The 18,489-nt window shown below is 59.9% G+C and overlaps 1 protein-coding gene across 7 annotated transcripts in view; it reads left to right on the forward strand.

Annotated features, from left to right (window-relative positions):
- ADCY7 (adenylate cyclase 7) overlaps positions 1–18,115 on the forward strand; it is a 44,365-nt gene extending 26,250 nt beyond the window's left edge. For 2 of the 7 annotated variants that reach the window (XM_042968160.1, XM_042968162.1), the window contains exons 8-26: positions 1,207–1,334; positions 1,505–1,663; positions 1,893–2,025; positions 5,487–5,678; positions 5,813–5,847; positions 6,350–6,433; positions 6,660–6,732; positions 8,098–8,195; positions 8,912–8,996; positions 9,382–9,507; positions 10,373–10,474; positions 11,098–11,291; positions 12,151–12,244; positions 12,648–12,803; positions 13,368–13,514; positions 14,429–14,533; positions 14,767–14,881; positions 15,494–15,618; positions 15,825–18,115. In XM_042968160.1, the coding sequence (XP_042824094.1) occupies positions 1,207–1,334; positions 1,505–1,663; positions 1,893–2,025; positions 5,487–5,678; positions 5,813–5,847; positions 6,350–6,433; positions 6,660–6,732; positions 8,098–8,195; positions 8,912–8,996; positions 9,382–9,507; positions 10,373–10,474; positions 11,098–11,291; positions 12,151–12,244; positions 12,648–12,803; positions 13,368–13,514; positions 14,429–14,533; positions 14,767–14,881; positions 15,494–15,618; positions 15,825–15,971 (2,298 nt within the window). In that variant the 3' untranslated portion in view covers positions 15,972–18,115. The other 5 variants (XM_042968163.1, XM_042968165.1, XM_042968164.1 and 2 more) reach the window with 5 other exon arrangements.
- The last annotated feature ends 374 nt before the right edge of the window (positions 18,116–18,489 follow it).

Genomic DNA, 18,489 nt, shown 5'->3' on the forward strand with positions numbered 1-18,489 from the left:
GGGCCGACCCTCCCAGAGGCACCTGCACCACATCTGGGCTCAGGACCCCACCACCCCCAACATACACAACTTCGCTGGTTTCTTTTTTATCGTCTAATTTTTTTTAAATGTTTTATTTATTTTTGAGAGAGAGAGAGAGAGAGAGACAGAGTGCGAGCGGGGGAAGGGCAGAGAGAGAGGGAGACACAGAATCCAAGGCAGGCTCCAGGCTCCGAGCTGATGGCACAGAGCCCGACGCAGGCTGACGAACCGTGAATCATGACCTGAGCTGAAGTCGACACTCAACGGACTGAGCCACCCAGGGGCCCCTAACTTCCCTGGTTTCTAAGTGTCAGGGTGGGGCATCAGCCTGGGGGATGTGGGCTCCCCTAAGTCCCTGACGGACAGCCCAGCTCCAGAGGGCAGCGCTGTGCTTGTCTGGGGCGGAGATGAGGGTGGCTGGAGCCCTGAGCCCGAGTCTCCAGGCTGGGCCTCCAGGCCCTCTCCAAGGTTCCTGCTGCTTTCTAGAAAAGCCACTGTCTTCCCATCCCTTGGCAGCCAGGGCCCAGCAGGAAACAACTGGCACTCACTCAAATGAGGTCATTGGAAGAAGGTTTAGTAAAGGGACTGCTCATAAAGGCGTGGCTGGTACAGGGACTGAATGGGAGGGATGGTGCCCTACCTGGTCACTGAGGCTGGGCATGGGAGGGGACGGGCACCAGATCTGGAGGCCGAGGACACCTGTGTTCCAGGAGGTTAGCCAGCCTTTAGCCCTCCATTTTCTCCTTAGCACTTTCACCGCTGGATGTCTAGTTTAGTGTCTAACTGCCGCTAGTGTGTGAGCCCCACGTTGTGGGGAGTTTTGTCTGTTTTGCTCCCTGTGTGTTCCAGTGCCTGGGGTGGGGCAGGGAGCTCACGGACATTTCAGCATTGCATGACCAGATGAAGCAAAGACAGTGCCTCTCCCAGAGGCACTCAGGTGGCCATCCCTGGTAATACCCGCTCTGGCCCCTGATGCTTGCTTAGGGGTTCCCTCTGGAGAGTCCTCCGTATCCCCAGTCCTTTTGTCAGGCCCAGAAGCGGCTACTGGTGGCTGGTACCCCAGAGGAAGCGTCTGGCCACGAAGGAGTCTGGCTCACTCTGGAGAGTATGGGGAGGCGCCTGGCACGTGTGGACCCCAGCTCTTAGCCATCTGCCGACCAGACCCCTGCTTGCCTTGCCCTGCAGGCCAATGAGTGTATGCGGATCAAGATCCTGGGCGACTGCTATTACTGTGTGTCGGGCCTGCCCGTATCCCTGCCCACCCATGCCCGGAACTGTGTGAAGATGGGGCTGGACATGTGTGAGGCCATTAAGTAGGTACCATGGGCGGAACCGGGGCACTGGGTCCTGCTTCCCAACGCGCGGTAGGGAATGCACTGGAACCACTTTGCAGTTGAGGAAACCGAGGCTCGGGGCGAAAGTGGCTCGTCTGGGTCCCTCAGCAGCCCTGGCTGGGATGGGGTGACTGGACTGCTCTGCCCAGGCAGGTGCGAGAGGCCACAGGTGTGGACATCAGCATGCGTGTGGGCATCCACTCAGGGAACGTGCTGTGTGGTGTCATTGGGCTGCGCAAGTGGCAGTACGACGTGTGGTCCCACGACGTGTCTCTGGCCAACAGGATGGAGGCGGCTGGAGTCCCTGGGTGAGGCGCAGCGGGACGGTGGCGGGGTCAGAGGCCGTGGGCCAAACTCTGGGTTGGGGGCTTAGGGTGGGGTCAGAGATGGGAGCAGTGACCTCGCGTTGGGGGAGCCAGTCTGGGCTCTGGCCTGCTCGGCCCCGCCCATGGTGCACCCCCCCCCCCCCCCCCCCCCCCCCCCCGGCGGACGCCAGCCTCCTCTGGGCCCTGCTGCTCTGACTCGTGTCTCCCCCAGCCGGGTGCACATCACAGAGGCCACGCTGAACCACCTGGACAAGGCGTATGAGGTGGAGGACGGGCACGGGCAGCAGCGGGACCCCCACCTGAAGGAGATGAACATCCACACCTACCTGGTCATCGACCCCCGGGTACGAGGGCTCAGAAGAAGCAGCCGGGCGGGAGGGCCTCGCTCAGGAGACCCTGGGAGCCGGGGCTGTGCGGGGGAGAGGGTCCACACCCTGGGGGAAGATCCCCATGGAGGGGAGAGTGCTTTTCTCTTCCAGGCTGTGGAGACGTGGGGTAGCAGCCTGCCCAGGGTAGGAGTGAGCTCCCCGTCACGGAGTACATTCTAGGCTCCAGTGCCTCTGGGCCTCAGTGTTCTTGTCTGTGCCATTGGAATAACAGCAGTGTCTACCTCAGGAGGAGGAGGAGCTAGTCTGAATGAGGCCCTCACCTTAAAGGGGCGCCTCATAAACGTCCCAGAAATGATAGTCGCTGTTACTTTATTTTCTGGGGGGTTGTCACTAATTTCCTCGATTTTGAAAAGACACATTTTTAAAATGTGCTTTGGCTGAGTCAGGAAAGCGGGACTAGGCAGGAGCCTAGGGTTCTGCCCCCCAGTGGCCGCCTAACTGGCTGGTGCCGTCACTTGCTGGGGGGTGGGGGGACCCCACTTTCCTCAGGACCCCGTGGCGGGGGTAGCTGCTGGGCTGCCGTAAGGCCGGTAGGCCCTGGCCCTGCCCTGCGCCCACACAGGCCTTCTTTCCTGCCACGGGAGGCCCGCTCGTCTGGCGGCCTCGGTGAATCATCCTTGGGACTTGCTCAAGAATGTCAGCCCCGACAGGCTCTTTCCAGCTCCCTCTCTCTCTAGCCTTGGCCATCCTCAGAGCTGGCCCGACAGTCTGTGGGGGAGCAGAGGGCCGGCCTGTGAGCCTCCCCAGGCCCCAGGGGTGCCCTCCTGCTCCTCAGGGATGGGAACTGCTCAGCAGAGTCTCCTTCCCTAATGTGGGCCATGGGTGCTGAGTGAGCTTCTGGGGAAACTCTTTCCGGGTACCCGGGGCTGTCATAGAATACAGTGTGGCCCCTCACCCTGTACCCCACAGCTCTGGGCCCCACCCTCTTCCACCCACCCCGTCCCTCCCTCCTGAGAGCCCTTCAGCCCCTGTCCCTCCACTGCCAGGCTCTTTGTACCCCAGGACCCTTGCCACTGCTGCTGTGTCTGCCCACAGCCCTCTTCGCTCTGCGGACTCAGATGCTCCCGTCTGTTTGTCGTCTTTGCTTATTTACTGTCTGCGTGAGCTGCACGTGGGCCACCTTGGGGCAGAGGGGCCCCTCTTCTCCAGGCTGCAGTCCCTGCACCTTGAGTGCTTCCCGACAGTGGAGCAGGTGCTCGGAGAGCCTGTGAGCCGATGAAGCAGAGCCCCCGGTCCTGCAGGCCAGCGGTGGGCACGGCCCCACCGGGCCGCCGCCTCAGCCAGGCAACCACGGGGCTCCTAGGTGAGCTTGAGTTTCACATAAACAGCGAAGAAGAAGTTTTTAGCATGAGCGTGTTTTGGGCAGGATCTCACGGGGCATCCGACATTTTCCCCAGCAGCCCTGCCTTCCCCCATCTTGGTTGAATGTCATTCATTCACAGAGTTGAAAATGCAGAGGGCACGAAGGGGGTGTTGTGGACAGTCGCCCTCACATCCTGTGTGCAGCTGGCATGTCCCCGCTAAAGGGGACCGGCGTGGTTGAGATTCTTGAGTTCCTTGCACAGACAGGTCTGTGCACATGTAAATAGACTGAGAGACGGTCATCTGCCCTTGCCAAGCCCAGGGTAGCGTGCCCCACCCTGTTGCTTTCTTCACCTGATGACATATTTTGGAGACGTGTCCTTGTGTGTGCACAGAGGCCACCACACGCAAGCTCAGGGTCGTCTCCTGTTGTGGACGCGGAGGCCCTTTCCCATCTTGGGCCTCTGTGGGCTCTGACACCGTTTCTTAGGTGTGAGGACCCCTGGGGGACAAGTGTCCAGAGGTGGCAGGTGGGGTCACCTGTGGGCTGCTGAAGGTCACAAGTGACCTCCCCGTTCCTGCTTCTGAATAGGTGCATTTTTACTCCGAGCTGATGGATCTTTATTTTTCTCTTTAAACAAATTTTTTTTAATGTTTATTTTTGAGAGAGACAGATGTGAGCGGGGGAGGGGCAGAGAGAGAGGGAGACACAGAATCGGACGCAGGCTCCAGGCTCTGAGCAAGCGGTCAGCACAGAGCCCGACGCGGGGCCCGAACCCGTGAACCGCGAGATCGTGACCTGAGCCGAAGTCGGACACTTAAGCCATTGAGCCACCCAGGCGCCCCTGAGCTGATGGATCTTTATAGACATTTATTTCTTGGGGAGCCCAGGCGTCTGGAAAGTGCCAGCGACCCTGAATTTGAGCAGCCGGGTGCTGTGTGGGTAGAGTTACCCACCGGTGGAGGGGAGACAGAGAACGTGGCCTCCCCTGACCCCAGGGCAGGCCGCTCTCTGCAGGGCACAGCACATTCTCTGGACCCCAAAACTCTTCACAGAGGCTGGACTCCAGCTGTTCCTTCCGGTGGGGCAGACGGACATTTCTCAGGGTTTAAAAATGTTTCTATCCCGAAAGGAGGCTGGAAGTTTCCAGGCAAGCTGCCACCTGTGGCTTAGCGAGTGTTTGTGGCTATAGGTGCTGGTCCATGTGGGTGTTTGCAGGGACCCAAGGAGACAGGGACTCTTGGAAGGCAGGAACCTTCACAGGGTAGGGGACTTGCAGATGACCCAAGTTTGTCTTTGGTGGCCTTGACGCTCTCGCTCTTCTCTAGTCCTGCCAACCCTCCCCAGCAGGGAGGGGTCCCCAGCTGTCGTTCCTTGTGGGGGAAGGGGGCCATGGAGAGGCAGGGCCTGGCTAAGACACCCCGGGCCTGCCACGGCCACGGCGGGCACATGGCAAGTAACGGTCCCTGCTGTGGCGTGGGGGCCACATGAGGGGAATGCCCTGGAATGCTGCCCCAAGGGGTGGGGCTGGCCCCTTGTTGGCCGGCGCTCTGTCTCTCAGGTTCCTGGCCCACAGTCCTCTTCCTGCAGCTGTTCCTTCAGGAAGGACATGTGCCGGCCACATGTGGGTGGGCAGGGTAGGCGGCCAGTGGCTTTCCTGGGCACTGTCTCCCCAGGGTGTCTCTGCGGGGAGAGGCCAGTGGGCTTTCAGGCCCTGAGGACAGTGGCTCCACAGAGCTTCACGGGCCCAGTGGGGCCTTAGGGCTTAGGACTTTAACGCGATCTTTCCCTGGGGACACGGGGGAAGGCTCTCTGAGGGGCTGTGCACAGTTGTGTGTGACCCCCAGTGTCCTGCCCGCCTGGGAAGGACAGGGCTGGAGCCGGGACCTGCCCTGCAGCCCAGCTGAAGAGGGTCCTGGGCCGCAGCCAGTCCCCAAGGAGATTGCAGACCTGTAGTGTTTCTGTCGTTTTCTCTTTCCACCAGCCTGGCCAGCACTCTGGGCAGCATTCAGTGTCGGGCTGGGGGAGGGGAGGTTGGGCAGGATCCGGACAGTGGCCCCTTCCTGGGCTGAGGGGAGGGGACTGGACAGGCCGTGTCTGTGTCTGCCCGCAGAGCCAGCAGCCGCCCCCGCCCAGCCAGCACCTCCCCAAGCCCAAGGGGGATGTGGCCCTGAAGATGCGGGCGTCCGTGCGCATGACCCGCTACCTCGAGTCCTGGGGGGCCGCACGGCCCTTTGCACACCTCAACCACCGCGAGAGCGTGAGCAGCAACGAGACCCCTATCCCCAACGGACGGAGGCCCAAGGTAGGACCCTCCCTCCCAGACTGCTCCGCACCTGCCCCGAGGATCCGAGAGTGCGGGAGATGATAGACCCAGTCTTGGGACAGACTTAGGGGTCCTGCTTTGCAGAATAACTTCCTCTCTCCCTTCTCTTCCAGGCCATTCCCCTGCGGCGCCACCGGGCCCCTGACAGGTACATGCACTGTGCCCTCCTGTCTGTCAACCTGTGGCCTCTTTTCCTGGCCAAATCCTGCCCCCGTCACCTCCTCCAGGCAGGCTGCCTTGACCATCCTCTGTCCAGGAGGGCAACCCTGACCATGGAGTTTGCCATGGCTTGGCTCAGAGTGTTTCTAGGAATCAGAACTTTACAATAATAGAGTTGTGTACCCACCCCGCAGTCAGGTCGGTGGGGTTGGTGTGAGGGACCCGTGTGTGTTTAGCGGAAGAGGCCTTAGCCTGGGGGCCGAGGTCTGTCCTTTGCTTCTTATTGAGCTTCTGGCCAGCTGGGTGATGCTGTCTGGTGTGGGGTCTCCGCTTGCCCTCTCTGGGCCTCAGTGGGACCTTCCTGTGTCCCTGGGGCCTCTGGCAGGCATCTGGGGACCCATCCCGGTGAGCCCTCTCGTCTACACTCCTGCCTTTGGGCAAGTTGTGGTCCTGGGGTGATGCAGTTGTGGGTTTCCGGGTTTCCTATCCAGGAGTGCATCCCCCAAGGGGAGGTCTGAGGACGACTCATACGACGAGGAGATCCTCTCGGCCATCGAGGGGCTTAGCTCCACGAGGTGAGACTCTGAGGCCTCTCCTTGTCCTGTCCCCCTCGGATGGGGGTTCCCCATTTGGCCAGGCCCACCCTGCGCCCTGGTGTCTGGTGGCCCAGCTCCAGTTGTGTCCACGGTGGCTCCTTCGCCTCCTGCGGGTGGGCCCCGTCTCCTCCCCCATCTCCTCCCAAGGGTGGGGCCCCCTAGTTCCCCGGGCCAGGTCTCACGGCCTGTGTCTGCCACCCCCCAGGCCCTGCTGCTCCAAGTCTGATGACTTCTACACCTTTGGGTCCATCTTCCTGGAGAAGGGCTTTGAGCGAGAGGTGAGGGCCCCCGAGCAGCCCCAGGAACGAGGGCTCCAAGGCCTGGGGGTGGGGGGTTGCGGAGGTGAAGGTTGTGGGACAGCCAACATTCCCACGTCTGTTCAGGGAGGGTGGTGGGGAGTCACCCCGGCTGGCTGTGGGGGTGGGGCGGGCCCAGTCTGGCTCTGTTTGGACTCTCTTCCTGCTGGCTCACCCCTGACATGCCCCCCCCCCACCCCGCCCCCATCAGTGATTCTCCCTCTTGGGTCTGGGAGAGGCTCCATTCAGATGCTAGGAGCTTTGCCCGTAAGGGCCAGTGCACGCCTTAGTCTGACAATATCAGCCTTATAGTTAGGAAAAAGTGCTTCTCCCTCTGGCTGCACGACAACATGCTTTTTGTACCAAGTGTTTACTTATTTCTTGAGCGCCTACTGGGTTCTGGCAGTGTCCCAGGTACACACGTTATGCCACTGAAAACTCATGTGGCGGGACAGATGGCCACTTGCTGCCTACTTCACAGACCCTTGATCTGTGTGGCCAGGGCTGGGACCTCTCTCCCCTCTCAGCATCCAGGACTGGGGGGTCTTTCTCTAGCTGGGGCTCCCTGAGCTGGCGGCTCCGTAGGAGCTTGGGGTCTGGGGGAGGTGTGGTCATCAGGAAACCTGTCTGGCAAGCCTTCCACTAGCTGTGTGACCCGGGTGGGCTGCTGGACTCTCTGAGCCTCAGGGTTGGTTGGTTTGTTTTTTCAAGTTTTATTTATTTATTTTGAGAAAGAGAGCACGAGTAGGGGAGGGGCGGAGAGAGGGAGAGAGAATCCTGAGTAGGCTCTGCGCTAAGTGTGGGGCTTGCTCCCACTGACGTGTGGCTCGATCTCACGACCACGAGGTCACGACCTGAGCCAACATCACGAGTCGACTGAGCTGTCCAAGCGTCCCAGCCTCAGTCTGCTCATCTGCGGTAGGAGCCCTGTGGCTGGAGACCATGAGATTGTGCCCGGTGTAGGGGGGCAGACAGCACTAGCTAGGGGCTCAGCCCCGGCCTTACTCCTTGGCTTGGGCTGGGGACGGACCCACCACCAGCCCAGAGCTCAGACTTGGTTCCCATCCACAGGCTTGGGGCCATGGGTTCTTCAGGGACCTGGGAAATCAAGTCAGAGACCCCGGGCGGGGTGGGGGAGGGGCAGGGACGGCTCTAAACATCAAGGAGCCATGCCCAGTGGAGCTCATGAGGGTTATTTGGTCGTGATGATGTCCAATCGCCACCTGGAGCTCAAGGAGGGTGTTTTTAAGGTGATTAACCCGAGCCGGGGTGGGCGATGAAGGGGTCAGAGCAAGTGGCCCTGTGGGCGGGGCCTCTGCCACCCCTGATAGTCCCCACCGCCCCCAGTACCGCCTGGCGCCCATCCCCCGGGTCCGCCACTATTTCGCCTGCGCCAGCCTCGTCTTCGTCTGCATCCTGCTCGTTCACGTCCTGCTCTTGCCCAGGTCAGTTGGCGTGGCGGGACCGTCCAGCCCACTGGGGTCGGGCCAGGAGGGGCGGTGACCTTACAGGGCTCACCAGAGGGCCTGCCGGCGCTCTTGACCGGCAGGAGGGGGCTGGTTTTTGAGACGGGAGAAACTGGACTGGGGTTGTGGCCGCACACCTGGGATCACTAGAGCTGATTTTTGTTGTCACTGACTGTCCGGCTGCAGGCCTCCCCCTCCCACACACGCCTCCCCTCCCCAGTCCCCTGTGGGCTCAGGGCCCTCTTCGGGCGCACGGCCAGGGTATCAGGAGCCGTGGAGATTCCTGCTCCTGCTTCAAAGGCCCTGCTGGGTGGGGGGAAGGGTTGGGGGTGAGGTCACAGGGAAGGAGTAAGGTCAGGTACTTGGCGGTTTCGGGAAGGGTGGTCTGGCCAAAGGGTCCGCGAGGATTGGGGTTCAGTATGTGCCTAATAAAGACCAAATAGGAAGCACTTTTATATGGCACTTTGATGCCGGACAGGAGTCTAAAGTCTGTGTAACCACGGGCCCTGCGTGCCGGGAGTGGGCAGCTGGACCACAGTTCTCAAAGATCCCCTTTGCTGCGTGTAGGCAGTAGTCTGGGAGGGGCAGGAAGTGGCCGGGAGCTGGAGAATTGGGGTGCTGGGGGGTGGGGGGGCCTGCCTGTGACTTGGCCCTGGGCAGACGGTCCTCCAGAACTAAGGTTTTCTCCTCTCCAGGATGGCGGCCCTGGGTGTGTCCTTCGGGCTGGTGGCCTGTGTGCTGGGGCTGGTGCTGGGCCTGTGCTTTGCCCACGAGTTCCTGGTGAGTGGGAAAGCCCGAGCGGGCACCTGGCCGGGCCCTGCCCCACCGGCCCTCCCGCTGCCTCCACCCTTCCCCGGAGCCCTCCGTGCTCAACTTCGCCCCTCCTGCCTGGATGACAGTTTGCCGGGCGCTTCTCCCAGTCATCTGCCCTCCCAGGCTGCTGCTGGCCCCCAAGTGGCTGTGGCCGTCCCCGGCCCGAAGGGTGGGAACGTCCCTTCTGTCTGTGCACCCCATGAGTGCTGAGCTCTGGGCTGGGCACGGGCACAGCGCACCTGCTGACGGTCACTAGCGGAGCTCTTGGGAGCTTGCGCATCCGCCGGGCCGCTGCACCGTGGGCTCCTTGTCCGGGTGCTGGCGCCGGCCACCTGACCCCGTGCCTCCACAGAGGTGCTGCCCCGCCCGAGGGACACTGCAGGCCATCTCCGAGAGGGTGGAGACCCAGCCCCTGCTGCGGCTGTCCCTGGCCATCCTGACCATTGGCAGCCTGCTCAGCATCGCCATCGTCAACCTGGTGGGTTCCGGGGGTGGGGGAGGCGGGCCCTGGCAAGGACCCCACGAGCCTGAGCATGCTTCCCGGGGGAAGGGGGCCAGTGTTTGACCCTGGGAAGCTTCAGATTCTCGAATCCCATCATCCTGTTGCCTGAGAGCTGCATCTGGTGTAGCCCCTGCAGAGCGCAGCGGGCAGGCTCTGGGAGGTTCCCGAGGCAGGCCCGGTTTGCCGACAAGGACTTGGGGACCCCATAGAGCTTCTGTGGCTAGCCCCACGAGGCCGCGATGTCTTGAATCACCAGCATTTTGGCATCCTCGCCTTTCTTTGTGGTCCCCTGAGGCGGCCCTGTCTTTCTCTCTCTGAGACTCCATTTCCTCACTAAGGAGTGGTTGCCCGGGCACAGGCCCGGAGGACACTTGAGCCCCTGCTTCTCAGGCCTTGCTCGCGTGCTCAGTGCTGCAGACAGCACCTGTCCCTGCTGGTCCTCCCAGCTCTGACATCTAGAGCTAGGGTGTCTCCGTGTCCTGGAGACTCTGTGACCACCACACTCTGTGTCACCTGGGGAGCAGGGGGCTCATTGTCCATGTTGATCCCAGCTTCTCCCCCCACCCCCCACACCTCCCACCACCAGCTTCTGATGCTCTGGGGACAGTGTGCGTATGGCTTCATTCTACACCCTTCTCTCCCCCAGACCCCACTGTGGAGCTGAGGACCGTGCTGGGGAATTGGGGCAGTGACTCTGGCCACACTCAGAGCTGGGCCTGGCAGATGTCGCGGAGGCCTCGGGCCCAGCCCTCTGGCCCCTCCCCACCCCTGCTTGGTCCTGGCAGGTCCTGGAGTCCCAGGTCCCCGGACCACCCCTCATGGTGACCTGTCTCCTCTGTAGCCGCTGATGCCTTTCCCGGCCCTGAGGCAGCCTGCAGGCAACCAGAGCTTGGCGGATGGGGACGTGAGCAGCAGGGAGCTGGCCCCGTGCAAGCTCCTCCCGGTGAGTGCGGCCGGACTTCTGGGCACCGCGTGTCCCCACCTGGACCGCTCCCTCACAGCTCGAGACGTTGAAGGCACTCATCCCGAGTGGTGGTGAATTGGGAGCTGGTCTCTGAAGGGCAAGAAGGTTATGGGACAGGGGGGTGGAGCGGGGCCAGTTGGGAGATGGGGCCAGGGGTGGCTTTGATCTAGATCAGGGGGGACCATGAGTGTCTCTCTTCTGGGGGCAGTGGGGAGCCACAGCATGATCTTGCGGACAGGAACGTGGGCAGAGATGCACTTCGGGAAGGGCAGGCTCCTGGCCGAGCCGGAGGCAGGGAAGCCGCTCGGGTGTGTGCGTACCACCTTGGTCACGTCCACATGCCGCCGCCTTCTTTCCTTTCGAGGAGCCCGTTTGCCGCAAGTAGAAGCAAACATACAGTGAAGTTTTAGACTCTGTTGTCTGCTTTGTTAAGAAGGGTCGTCAAGGCAAGAGGGCAGCGCCGCAGACAGGCCGGCTCCTCACGGGTCCCCCGAGCGGGGCCGGGGCTCCGGGTCAGTGTGCCGCGGCTAGAGGCGGCCCTCTCTGGCGACCCTCGGTCCGGGGGGTGCCTCGCGGTGACCGACGTCCCCCCGCCTCCCCAGTATTACACCTGCAGCTGCATCCTGGCCTTTGTCGCCTGCTCCGTCTTCCTGCGGATGAGCCTGGAGCTGAAGGTGGTGCTGCTGACGGTGGCCCTGGTGGCCTACCTGGTGCTCTTCAACATCTCCCCGTGCTGGCAGTGGGACTGCTGCAGCCACAGCCTGGCCAACCTCACCAAGACCAACGGCACCCTCAGGTGGGGCCCACGGCGCCCCTCCCGACCGCGCTCCACGGCAGCACCTCCCTTTGGTTCCGCCGTCGTTTCGAGCTGCGGGACGGTTGCGTTGGGTCCCCTCTGGACTGGACGCCTGTGGGGTGGACCTGCAGGCGGCACGCTTGCCATGTGACAGGCAAGCGACGGTCTCGGGCTGCTACGCTCAGAGCTGGAGAGGGACTCGTTTGCAGGTTCTCTGGGGGACGCCCCTGGTCGCACGGAGGCCTCCTGGGTCATCCGGTCTCTATGCCGCTCGGGGGGTGGGCCGGGGGGAGGCCTCAGCTCTAGTCCAGGCCGCCTCCTTCATCCGTGTCCTGGAGGTCCAGAGAGTTCTGGAAAGCACTGTTGTCTGACACTCGAAGGGCTGGCGTGTGGGTGCTTTTGGGGGCTCTCGGCCCCGGTGGGTTGAGGAGAGGGGCCTGGCTCCCCTTGAACTTAGAAGGCTGGAGTTTCGGGACCCAGAACAAAACCTGCTCGTGTGGGTCTGCGGCACCCGCAAACCCCACCTGCCAACCTGGAAGTCCCCGACTCACTTTGAGGACTCACCTGCCTGCAGTGCTTTTCCTGCAGACTTTGCCGTGGCTATCCTTGGTCATCCGGGTGTGAGCTGTGGTGTCGCCGCGGTGAGGCCTCTCCCACCTCCCCGTCAAACCCTCTTTTCTGTACAAGTTGACGCTGCCTTTAGCGTCTCCGCCATGAGGACACGAGCTCGGATGGCAGAGATCTCTGTCCCGTTCACGCCTTCCCGCAGGCTGGCTCTGGCCCGCCCCCCGCCGCCCCCCGCATCTGAGGACTGGGCAGGAGGCTGGAGATGACTCCTGCTTTTTCCCTTCGTGTCCAGCAGCTCCCCGTTCTGTCTGTGGAAGGACCCGAAGGCAATGATCAATTTCTACCTGGTTTTGTTTTACGTCACCCTCATCATGCTCTCCAGACAGGTACCGCCTGGGGAGCCCCCAGCGTCCCTTGCTCAGCTCGGAGAGAGAACTGGGATGGGGCGGGAACTTCCGCAGATTTGGGGCAGACAGCCCTGCAGGGAAGCTCTGGTCCCTCGGGGAGGGGTCCCCGCGTCCTCACCTCCCTGTTATCGCCTCCCATCAGGACACCAGTGACATCTGGTCACGTGGGTCACTTGAGAACTGAGTCACGGCTGACTGGGACTCTAAGGCCACTGGGAGGTGGCTGTTGAGTGGGAGCCATTTGCCAGGGACAGAGGGTGGAAGGGCGGACGGGACGGCTCCGCAGCCCCAGGGTGATGGGCGCGCCCTGCTGCTTCTCGGCCTGTGTCATTCTGCCCCCGCTCACCGCGGCCAGGACACTGATGCTCCCCCATTGTTGCAGATTGACTATTACTGCCGCTTGGATTGCTTGTGGAAGAAGAAGTTCAAAAAGGAACACGAGGAGTTTGAAACCATGGAGAACGTGAACCGCCTCCTTCTGGAGAACGTCTTGCCAGCCCACGTGGCCGCACACTTCATTGGTGACAAGCTAAATGAGGTGCGGTGCGAGCGGGGCCTGGGTCACTAGGGCAGGGCGTCTGAGGGTCCGGATGCAGCCCCCGGGACCTCACGTCCCGGGGCCCTGGACCTCGCCCCTGTACGAGGGGGCCCACGGGTCAGGGTGGCTGTGAGGACCGGATGTACGTCCAGGCATTTGTAATCTGGACAATCCATGCGGATGAAAGCGTGCGCTCCGCCAGTTCTGGGTCGCCGTTTCACAGATCAGGAAGCAGGCCTTATCCGCAACGGGTGCGGAAGCCAGGTCTCCTGTGATCTGGGACCTCCTCCCACCCCAGGGGCTCTCAGCCTCAGCCAGGAGACCCAGGGTACCGAAGGGCCAAAGCCAACCAGGGCCTGGCCTGCCCCAAGCAGCGGACTCACGGCCTTATTTCTGTAACAGCCCCCAGATGGGTCTCCGTGGAAGCCGGGCGGAGCGGCACCTGCCTGGCGCCCCCTCCCGAGTTTGGTGGGGCGGCCGAGGAGCCGCGTCCCTGTCTGCTCCCGGTCCCTTCCGGGGCCGGGGGGCCTAAGGTGGCCTGCTTCCTTCCCCGCCCCCACCCAGGACTGGTACCATCAGTCCTACGACTGTGTGTGTGTCATGTTTGCGTCGGTGCCGGACTTCAAAGTCTTCTACACGGAGTGCGACGTCAACAAGGAGGGGCTGGAGTGCCTGCGTCTGCTGAACGAGATCATCTCCGACTTCGACGAGGTAGGGCCTCTGGGCCGAGCCGCGGGGGGGCGGGGCGCGGAGCGACACGCACGGCCGAAGGTGCACATCTGCCTCTCCTCGCTTCTTCAGTAAGTGTTGTTATCTTCTCTGGGACGGGCAGCCTGCGAAGATTAGATTTAGGTCCTTGAAGAACTGGCAGTCCCTTATCTGCGGTTTCGGTTCCCCGGGTCAGCCGTGTTCCGGAATAGCGGACCCTCCGCCTGACGTGTGGTCAGAAGGTCAGCTGTAGCCTGACGCCATGTCACAACGGCCAGGTCATTCACCTCGCTTCGTGTCCTCACGAGGAGCAGGATGAATGAATACAGTAAAGACTTTCTGAGACCATTCACGTAGCTTCTATTACAGGACGTTGTTCTGTTCTGTTGTTGACCTTTCCCTGTGCCTGACGTGTACGCTGAACATCGTAGGGATGTGCGTGCAGGCGGGAGCACTCACCGTAAAGGCTTCGGGAGCCTGAGGTGTTAGGCGTCCCCTGGGGGTCCTGGAGTGGGTGAGGGGAGGGGCTCCTGTAGTTTGATTTCCAGCAAGTCTACACTGTCAGCTGGTCTAGAGGAAGTCAGTCGGTTTGGACTTGATTCTCAGCTGCAAGCAGTCGACATTCCTGGGTAGATACTGTTGGGCTGTGCTTTGTGCTTGGCCCTTAAAAAGGAGAGTCCAGGTGCCCCAGGAGGGGCCGAGGAGCAGACGGACGAACCCCGGGAAGCCGGAGTCAGGAGGAGCAGGGCTGAAAGCCAGAGGCCGTGTCCCTGCGTGGACCGGCTGTCTGCCCACATGGGGAGGCCGAGCGTGAGAACTTCGCAGCAGTGGCGAGAGGGACCCCACCCCTTCTCAGACCCTGGGGTGGGCCTGGGCTGCGGCTGGGCCATACGGCTCTGTGTCCCTTCGTCCCGCAGCTGCTCCTAAAGCCCAAGTTCAGCAGTGTGGAGAAGATCAAGACCATTGGCAGCACGTACATGGCAGCCGTGGGGCTCAGCGTCCCCTCAGGGACTGAGAACCAGGTACCGAGCTGAGCTGGTGGCCGCGGGTCCCAGCCCCACGTTAGGGGGACTCAACAGTTCCCAGACCTGTCACCTGACTTCGAGGGGACACCCCTTCCTGCCCTGTCCTATGAGGGAGGGGCAGAGGACCTCACGACTCAGCCCGGGGGAGGCATCTGGTGGGGAGTGAGGTGGCTAACACCCCGTGGAGGAGGGAAGACGGGGCACGGGATCCCACGGCCCCTGTCCCACAGGACCTGGAGCGGCAGCACGCGCACATCGGCATCATGGTGGAGTTCAGCATCGCCCTGATGAGCAAGCTGGACGGCATCAACCGGCACTCCTTCAACTCCTTCCGCCTGCGAGTCGGTGAGGGCCCGAGGGTAGGGCGGGCCGGGCCACGCCGGGGTGGGAGGCTGCGGTGGGTCCCGGAGCCCGGCAAGCCCACGCTCGGGTCTGTCGGTGCACCTGACTGGATGGTAGGAAAGGTCTGAGAAATCCCTCTTGGCCGCACAACCCCAGCAACTGGGCAACTACTCTTTCTTTGCATACTGTTAACAAAGTTACCTTTGAAAGTTTACATCAGAACGTATCACTACAGAAAACGGAGAACCAGAAATCGGGCTGGAATCCTTAAAATAATACTGAGAACAAAGCAGTTACGAGCCTGACTGCTCCGTGTTAGCTAACGGGGTTGGGACTCAAAGCCCGTTTATTCTTTGCTGGGAGATGAGCGGATACTGGAAAAGTGATGACCTCAGCCTGACGTCAGGAGCGAGCAGCTGGGAAGAGGGCTGCCCATCCACCTCTCCTACGTCCTGAGTGAGAGGTCCTGTCACAGGCTCGGGAAGCCCCCTCCAACCTGCATTTCAGCTGCTGGTCGGTGCTTCCTGGGGCTGCCGCTGGACTCTGTGGCCTCCCGTAGGGGCAGAGCCTGAGGCTTCGCCCCCCCGACCTGCCAACCGCAAATGTCATCTTCAGGCATAAACCACGGGCCTGTGATCGCTGGAGTGATCGGGGCACGAAAGCCTCAGTATGATATCTGGGGAAACACGGTCAATGTCGCCAGCCGAATGGAGAGCACTGGAGAACTTGGCAAGATCCAGGTACACCCCAGCTGGGGAAACCCATGACCCGGGGGAGGAACTTCCCGGCAGGGGCGGGGGACCCAGGCATCCGTCAGCTTTGTGATTCCAGCCCGGACATGCTTGAGGGACACCAGACGTGTGTGTTCGGGGCTGGTTCCCGGCCATCCCTCCAACAGCAGGCGTTTCTCCTGCATCCCAAGAGTTTGTTGTCCTTTCCTTTTCAGGTTACTGAGGAGACATGCACCATCCTCCAGGGACTAGGTTATTCTTGCGAGTGCCGGGGACTGATTAACGTCAAAGGCAAAGGCGAGCTGAGGACTTACTTTGTCTGCACAGACACGGCAAAGTTCCAAGGGTCGGGACTGAATTGAGGGCTTCTGGGAGGTGAACATGCTGGAAGCGGATTTTCCGTCCCTGAAGCAAGCCACAGGGAGCACTCGGCCCTACGCCAGCCACAGAGGCATTCCAGGGGTTTGGCCATCACTACCCTGACAAGGTGGCTGTGTGTGGCCTCCTTGGACTTGTGCTAGAGGATTTCTCGGAACGTGCACCAGACTCCAGCCCGAGGCTACCACCGAGCCTCGCCACGCACAGGCAGCTGGGACATGCGGATCCCCTGGGTACTGTGGAGACCTCAGAGGGGGAGCCAGACACACAACTGGCCATGGCCTGCCAGCCGCATGGGTGGGACTGGTCTTTTCTAGGTAGAGAACCACGACGAGCTGTCCGGGATGGGTTGGGCACGCCTTTCTCCCAGCGGAGCGGCAACAGGGCTGTACGTTTCTAACACAGGCACCCCGGTAAACAGAGCTGAAAATGCAGTTTTCTATCTGTGGTTTCACACAGTAGGGAGAGAACAGCACAACAGAGGCTTGTTACTTGTCCTCTCTGGCAGGTGTTTGATTTAAATGGGTATAGGATTAGTGGAGTTTTACCCTTTCTAATGACTTCTTAGATGCCAGACAAAAATCTCTTCCCTCCAGCGTGTTGTCTTTTTAACCACGTCCGCTGACGGCTTAGCCCCGCTGGGGCTGAGAACACGGCTGTCACACAGCAAGAAGGCAAGGAGCGGCACAGCCCGGAAAGAAAGGCACGGCCTCTCAGCCCCTCCCTGACCACCGTGTGTACTTGGAGCGCCCTCCTGCTATCCTCACATCGCAGTTCCCGTCCTGGAAAGGAAGGGGGTCTGTGTAGACAGAAGGCAGACAACCTGTAGTGCTCCCTTTCTCTTCTTTAGTCCTCACAGCTCACTCGTAGAGCTTCAAGACGAAAAGCACGTCCTCCGCAAGCGTGCAGAAGAGGTTCCCGGATCTGGGAAGCCAGCCCGCTCAGAGATGCGGAGACAGACTTGTTGCAAACGGGAGGAATCAAATCAAGTGCAAAAAGCCAGGTTTGCGAGAGGTGTCTTCTGGTGCTGCAAGTCTAAGAGAATCAGAAGTCAGCCTTCACTGCGTTTCAAGGTTGAGGAGGAGCCAAACTGCTCGTTCCTGTTTCTGAATCAGTTTCACCACTGCATCCCCAGAGCACACCTGGGGCTCTAACATGGCTGAAGTTCACTACAGAGCAGGGATTCCCAGCTGGAGTCCTCCAGGAACCCCCCCGCAAGTACAGGGGCGCTAGTGCAGCTCTGAGGCCCGCATGTAACCGGAATAGAGGCGAACGAAGTATAAGAACTTGGATAAAGGAATTTTGTGGCGAAAATTCTGTTAAGGGGAATAACCTTAAACTGTTTTATGCACCGACTTTCCATATAAAGGGCTGGTTTCAGGGGGCACTACACTGAAATGCGTCCACCTAACTCAGCAGTGACCAGGGCTGCTCAACAGGGCTCTCCCGCAGTGTCAGGGAGGTTCTGTCACTGATGCGATATAGACACACACAGCCGTGTTGGGCCTCTCTGAGGTGGACATATTTCTACTCTTGCAATATTCGAATTACTTTTCTCTTCCGGCAACAGAAATCCCAATTAGGAGTTTAAAAAGTAGTTACCATAGATTTTTATTTCCAGTTCAAGCACTGTGCTCAGATAAAAATATTTTGTAAGTTTTTAGTTTTTCATGTGCAGACCCTAGTGCATAACTGACCATAAAAAGCACATACAGTTTTGATTTGCCTGTTTTCTGATCCCTGAGCCCTTTCTTCACAGGCGCCATTCTGTCTTAGGACAGGACAAGCGTCTTTGCTAACACTGACCTTTTCTAAGGGTCAAGGGCTTGCTTAAAGGTGGCCTCCCTGACTCTAGTGACAATCACACCTGAAGTTCTCTGGTTTACTCATTAAGAAAATTTCCTAATAGAGAAGATCATTAACCAGCTTCTACACTGTGTATATAACAGGTCAACATACAGAAACAGGTTTTGAGAAGGTGCAAACAACTAGGAATTACTCTGTATCCTGAATATTTATAGATCTGTAACATTTGTTTCAAAATGTTGTATTTTCTTTTCATAAAGTACCAGTGTTTCTACTTTGTTTAGCATTTCATTCATTAAATTAGCAATCTGGAAGACGTGAATGTCCTAGTGTTTTGAATCTAATGTTTTCTTGGTTTCTACCTAGATCTAAAGTTTAAGAATCAATTACTGCCTGAATTATAACTGAAAGGTTAAAATTAAACTCTAAAAACACTTGATAAAATGTGTATTTGAACAATTTTAAAGGTCTTCTAGCATACAGTTTTAAGTAGGCTTTTATTTTTTCAAAGTTAGAGAGAGAGAGAGTGCAAGTGGGGGAGGGAGAGAGAGAGAGAGAGAGAGAGAGAGAGAGAGAGAGGTAGAGAGAGAATCCCAAGCAGACTCTGTGCTGCCAGCACAGAGCCCTATATGGGGCTTGCACCCACAAAGCCGAGATCATGACCTGAGCCAAAACCGAGGTGCCCCTGTAGTAGGT

The sequence above is a fragment of the Panthera tigris genome, chromosome E2, assembly GCF_018350195.1.
Source record: "Panthera tigris isolate Pti1 chromosome E2, P.tigris_Pti1_mat1.1, whole genome shotgun sequence".
NCBI lineage: Eukaryota > Metazoa > Chordata > Mammalia > Carnivora > Felidae > Panthera > Panthera tigris.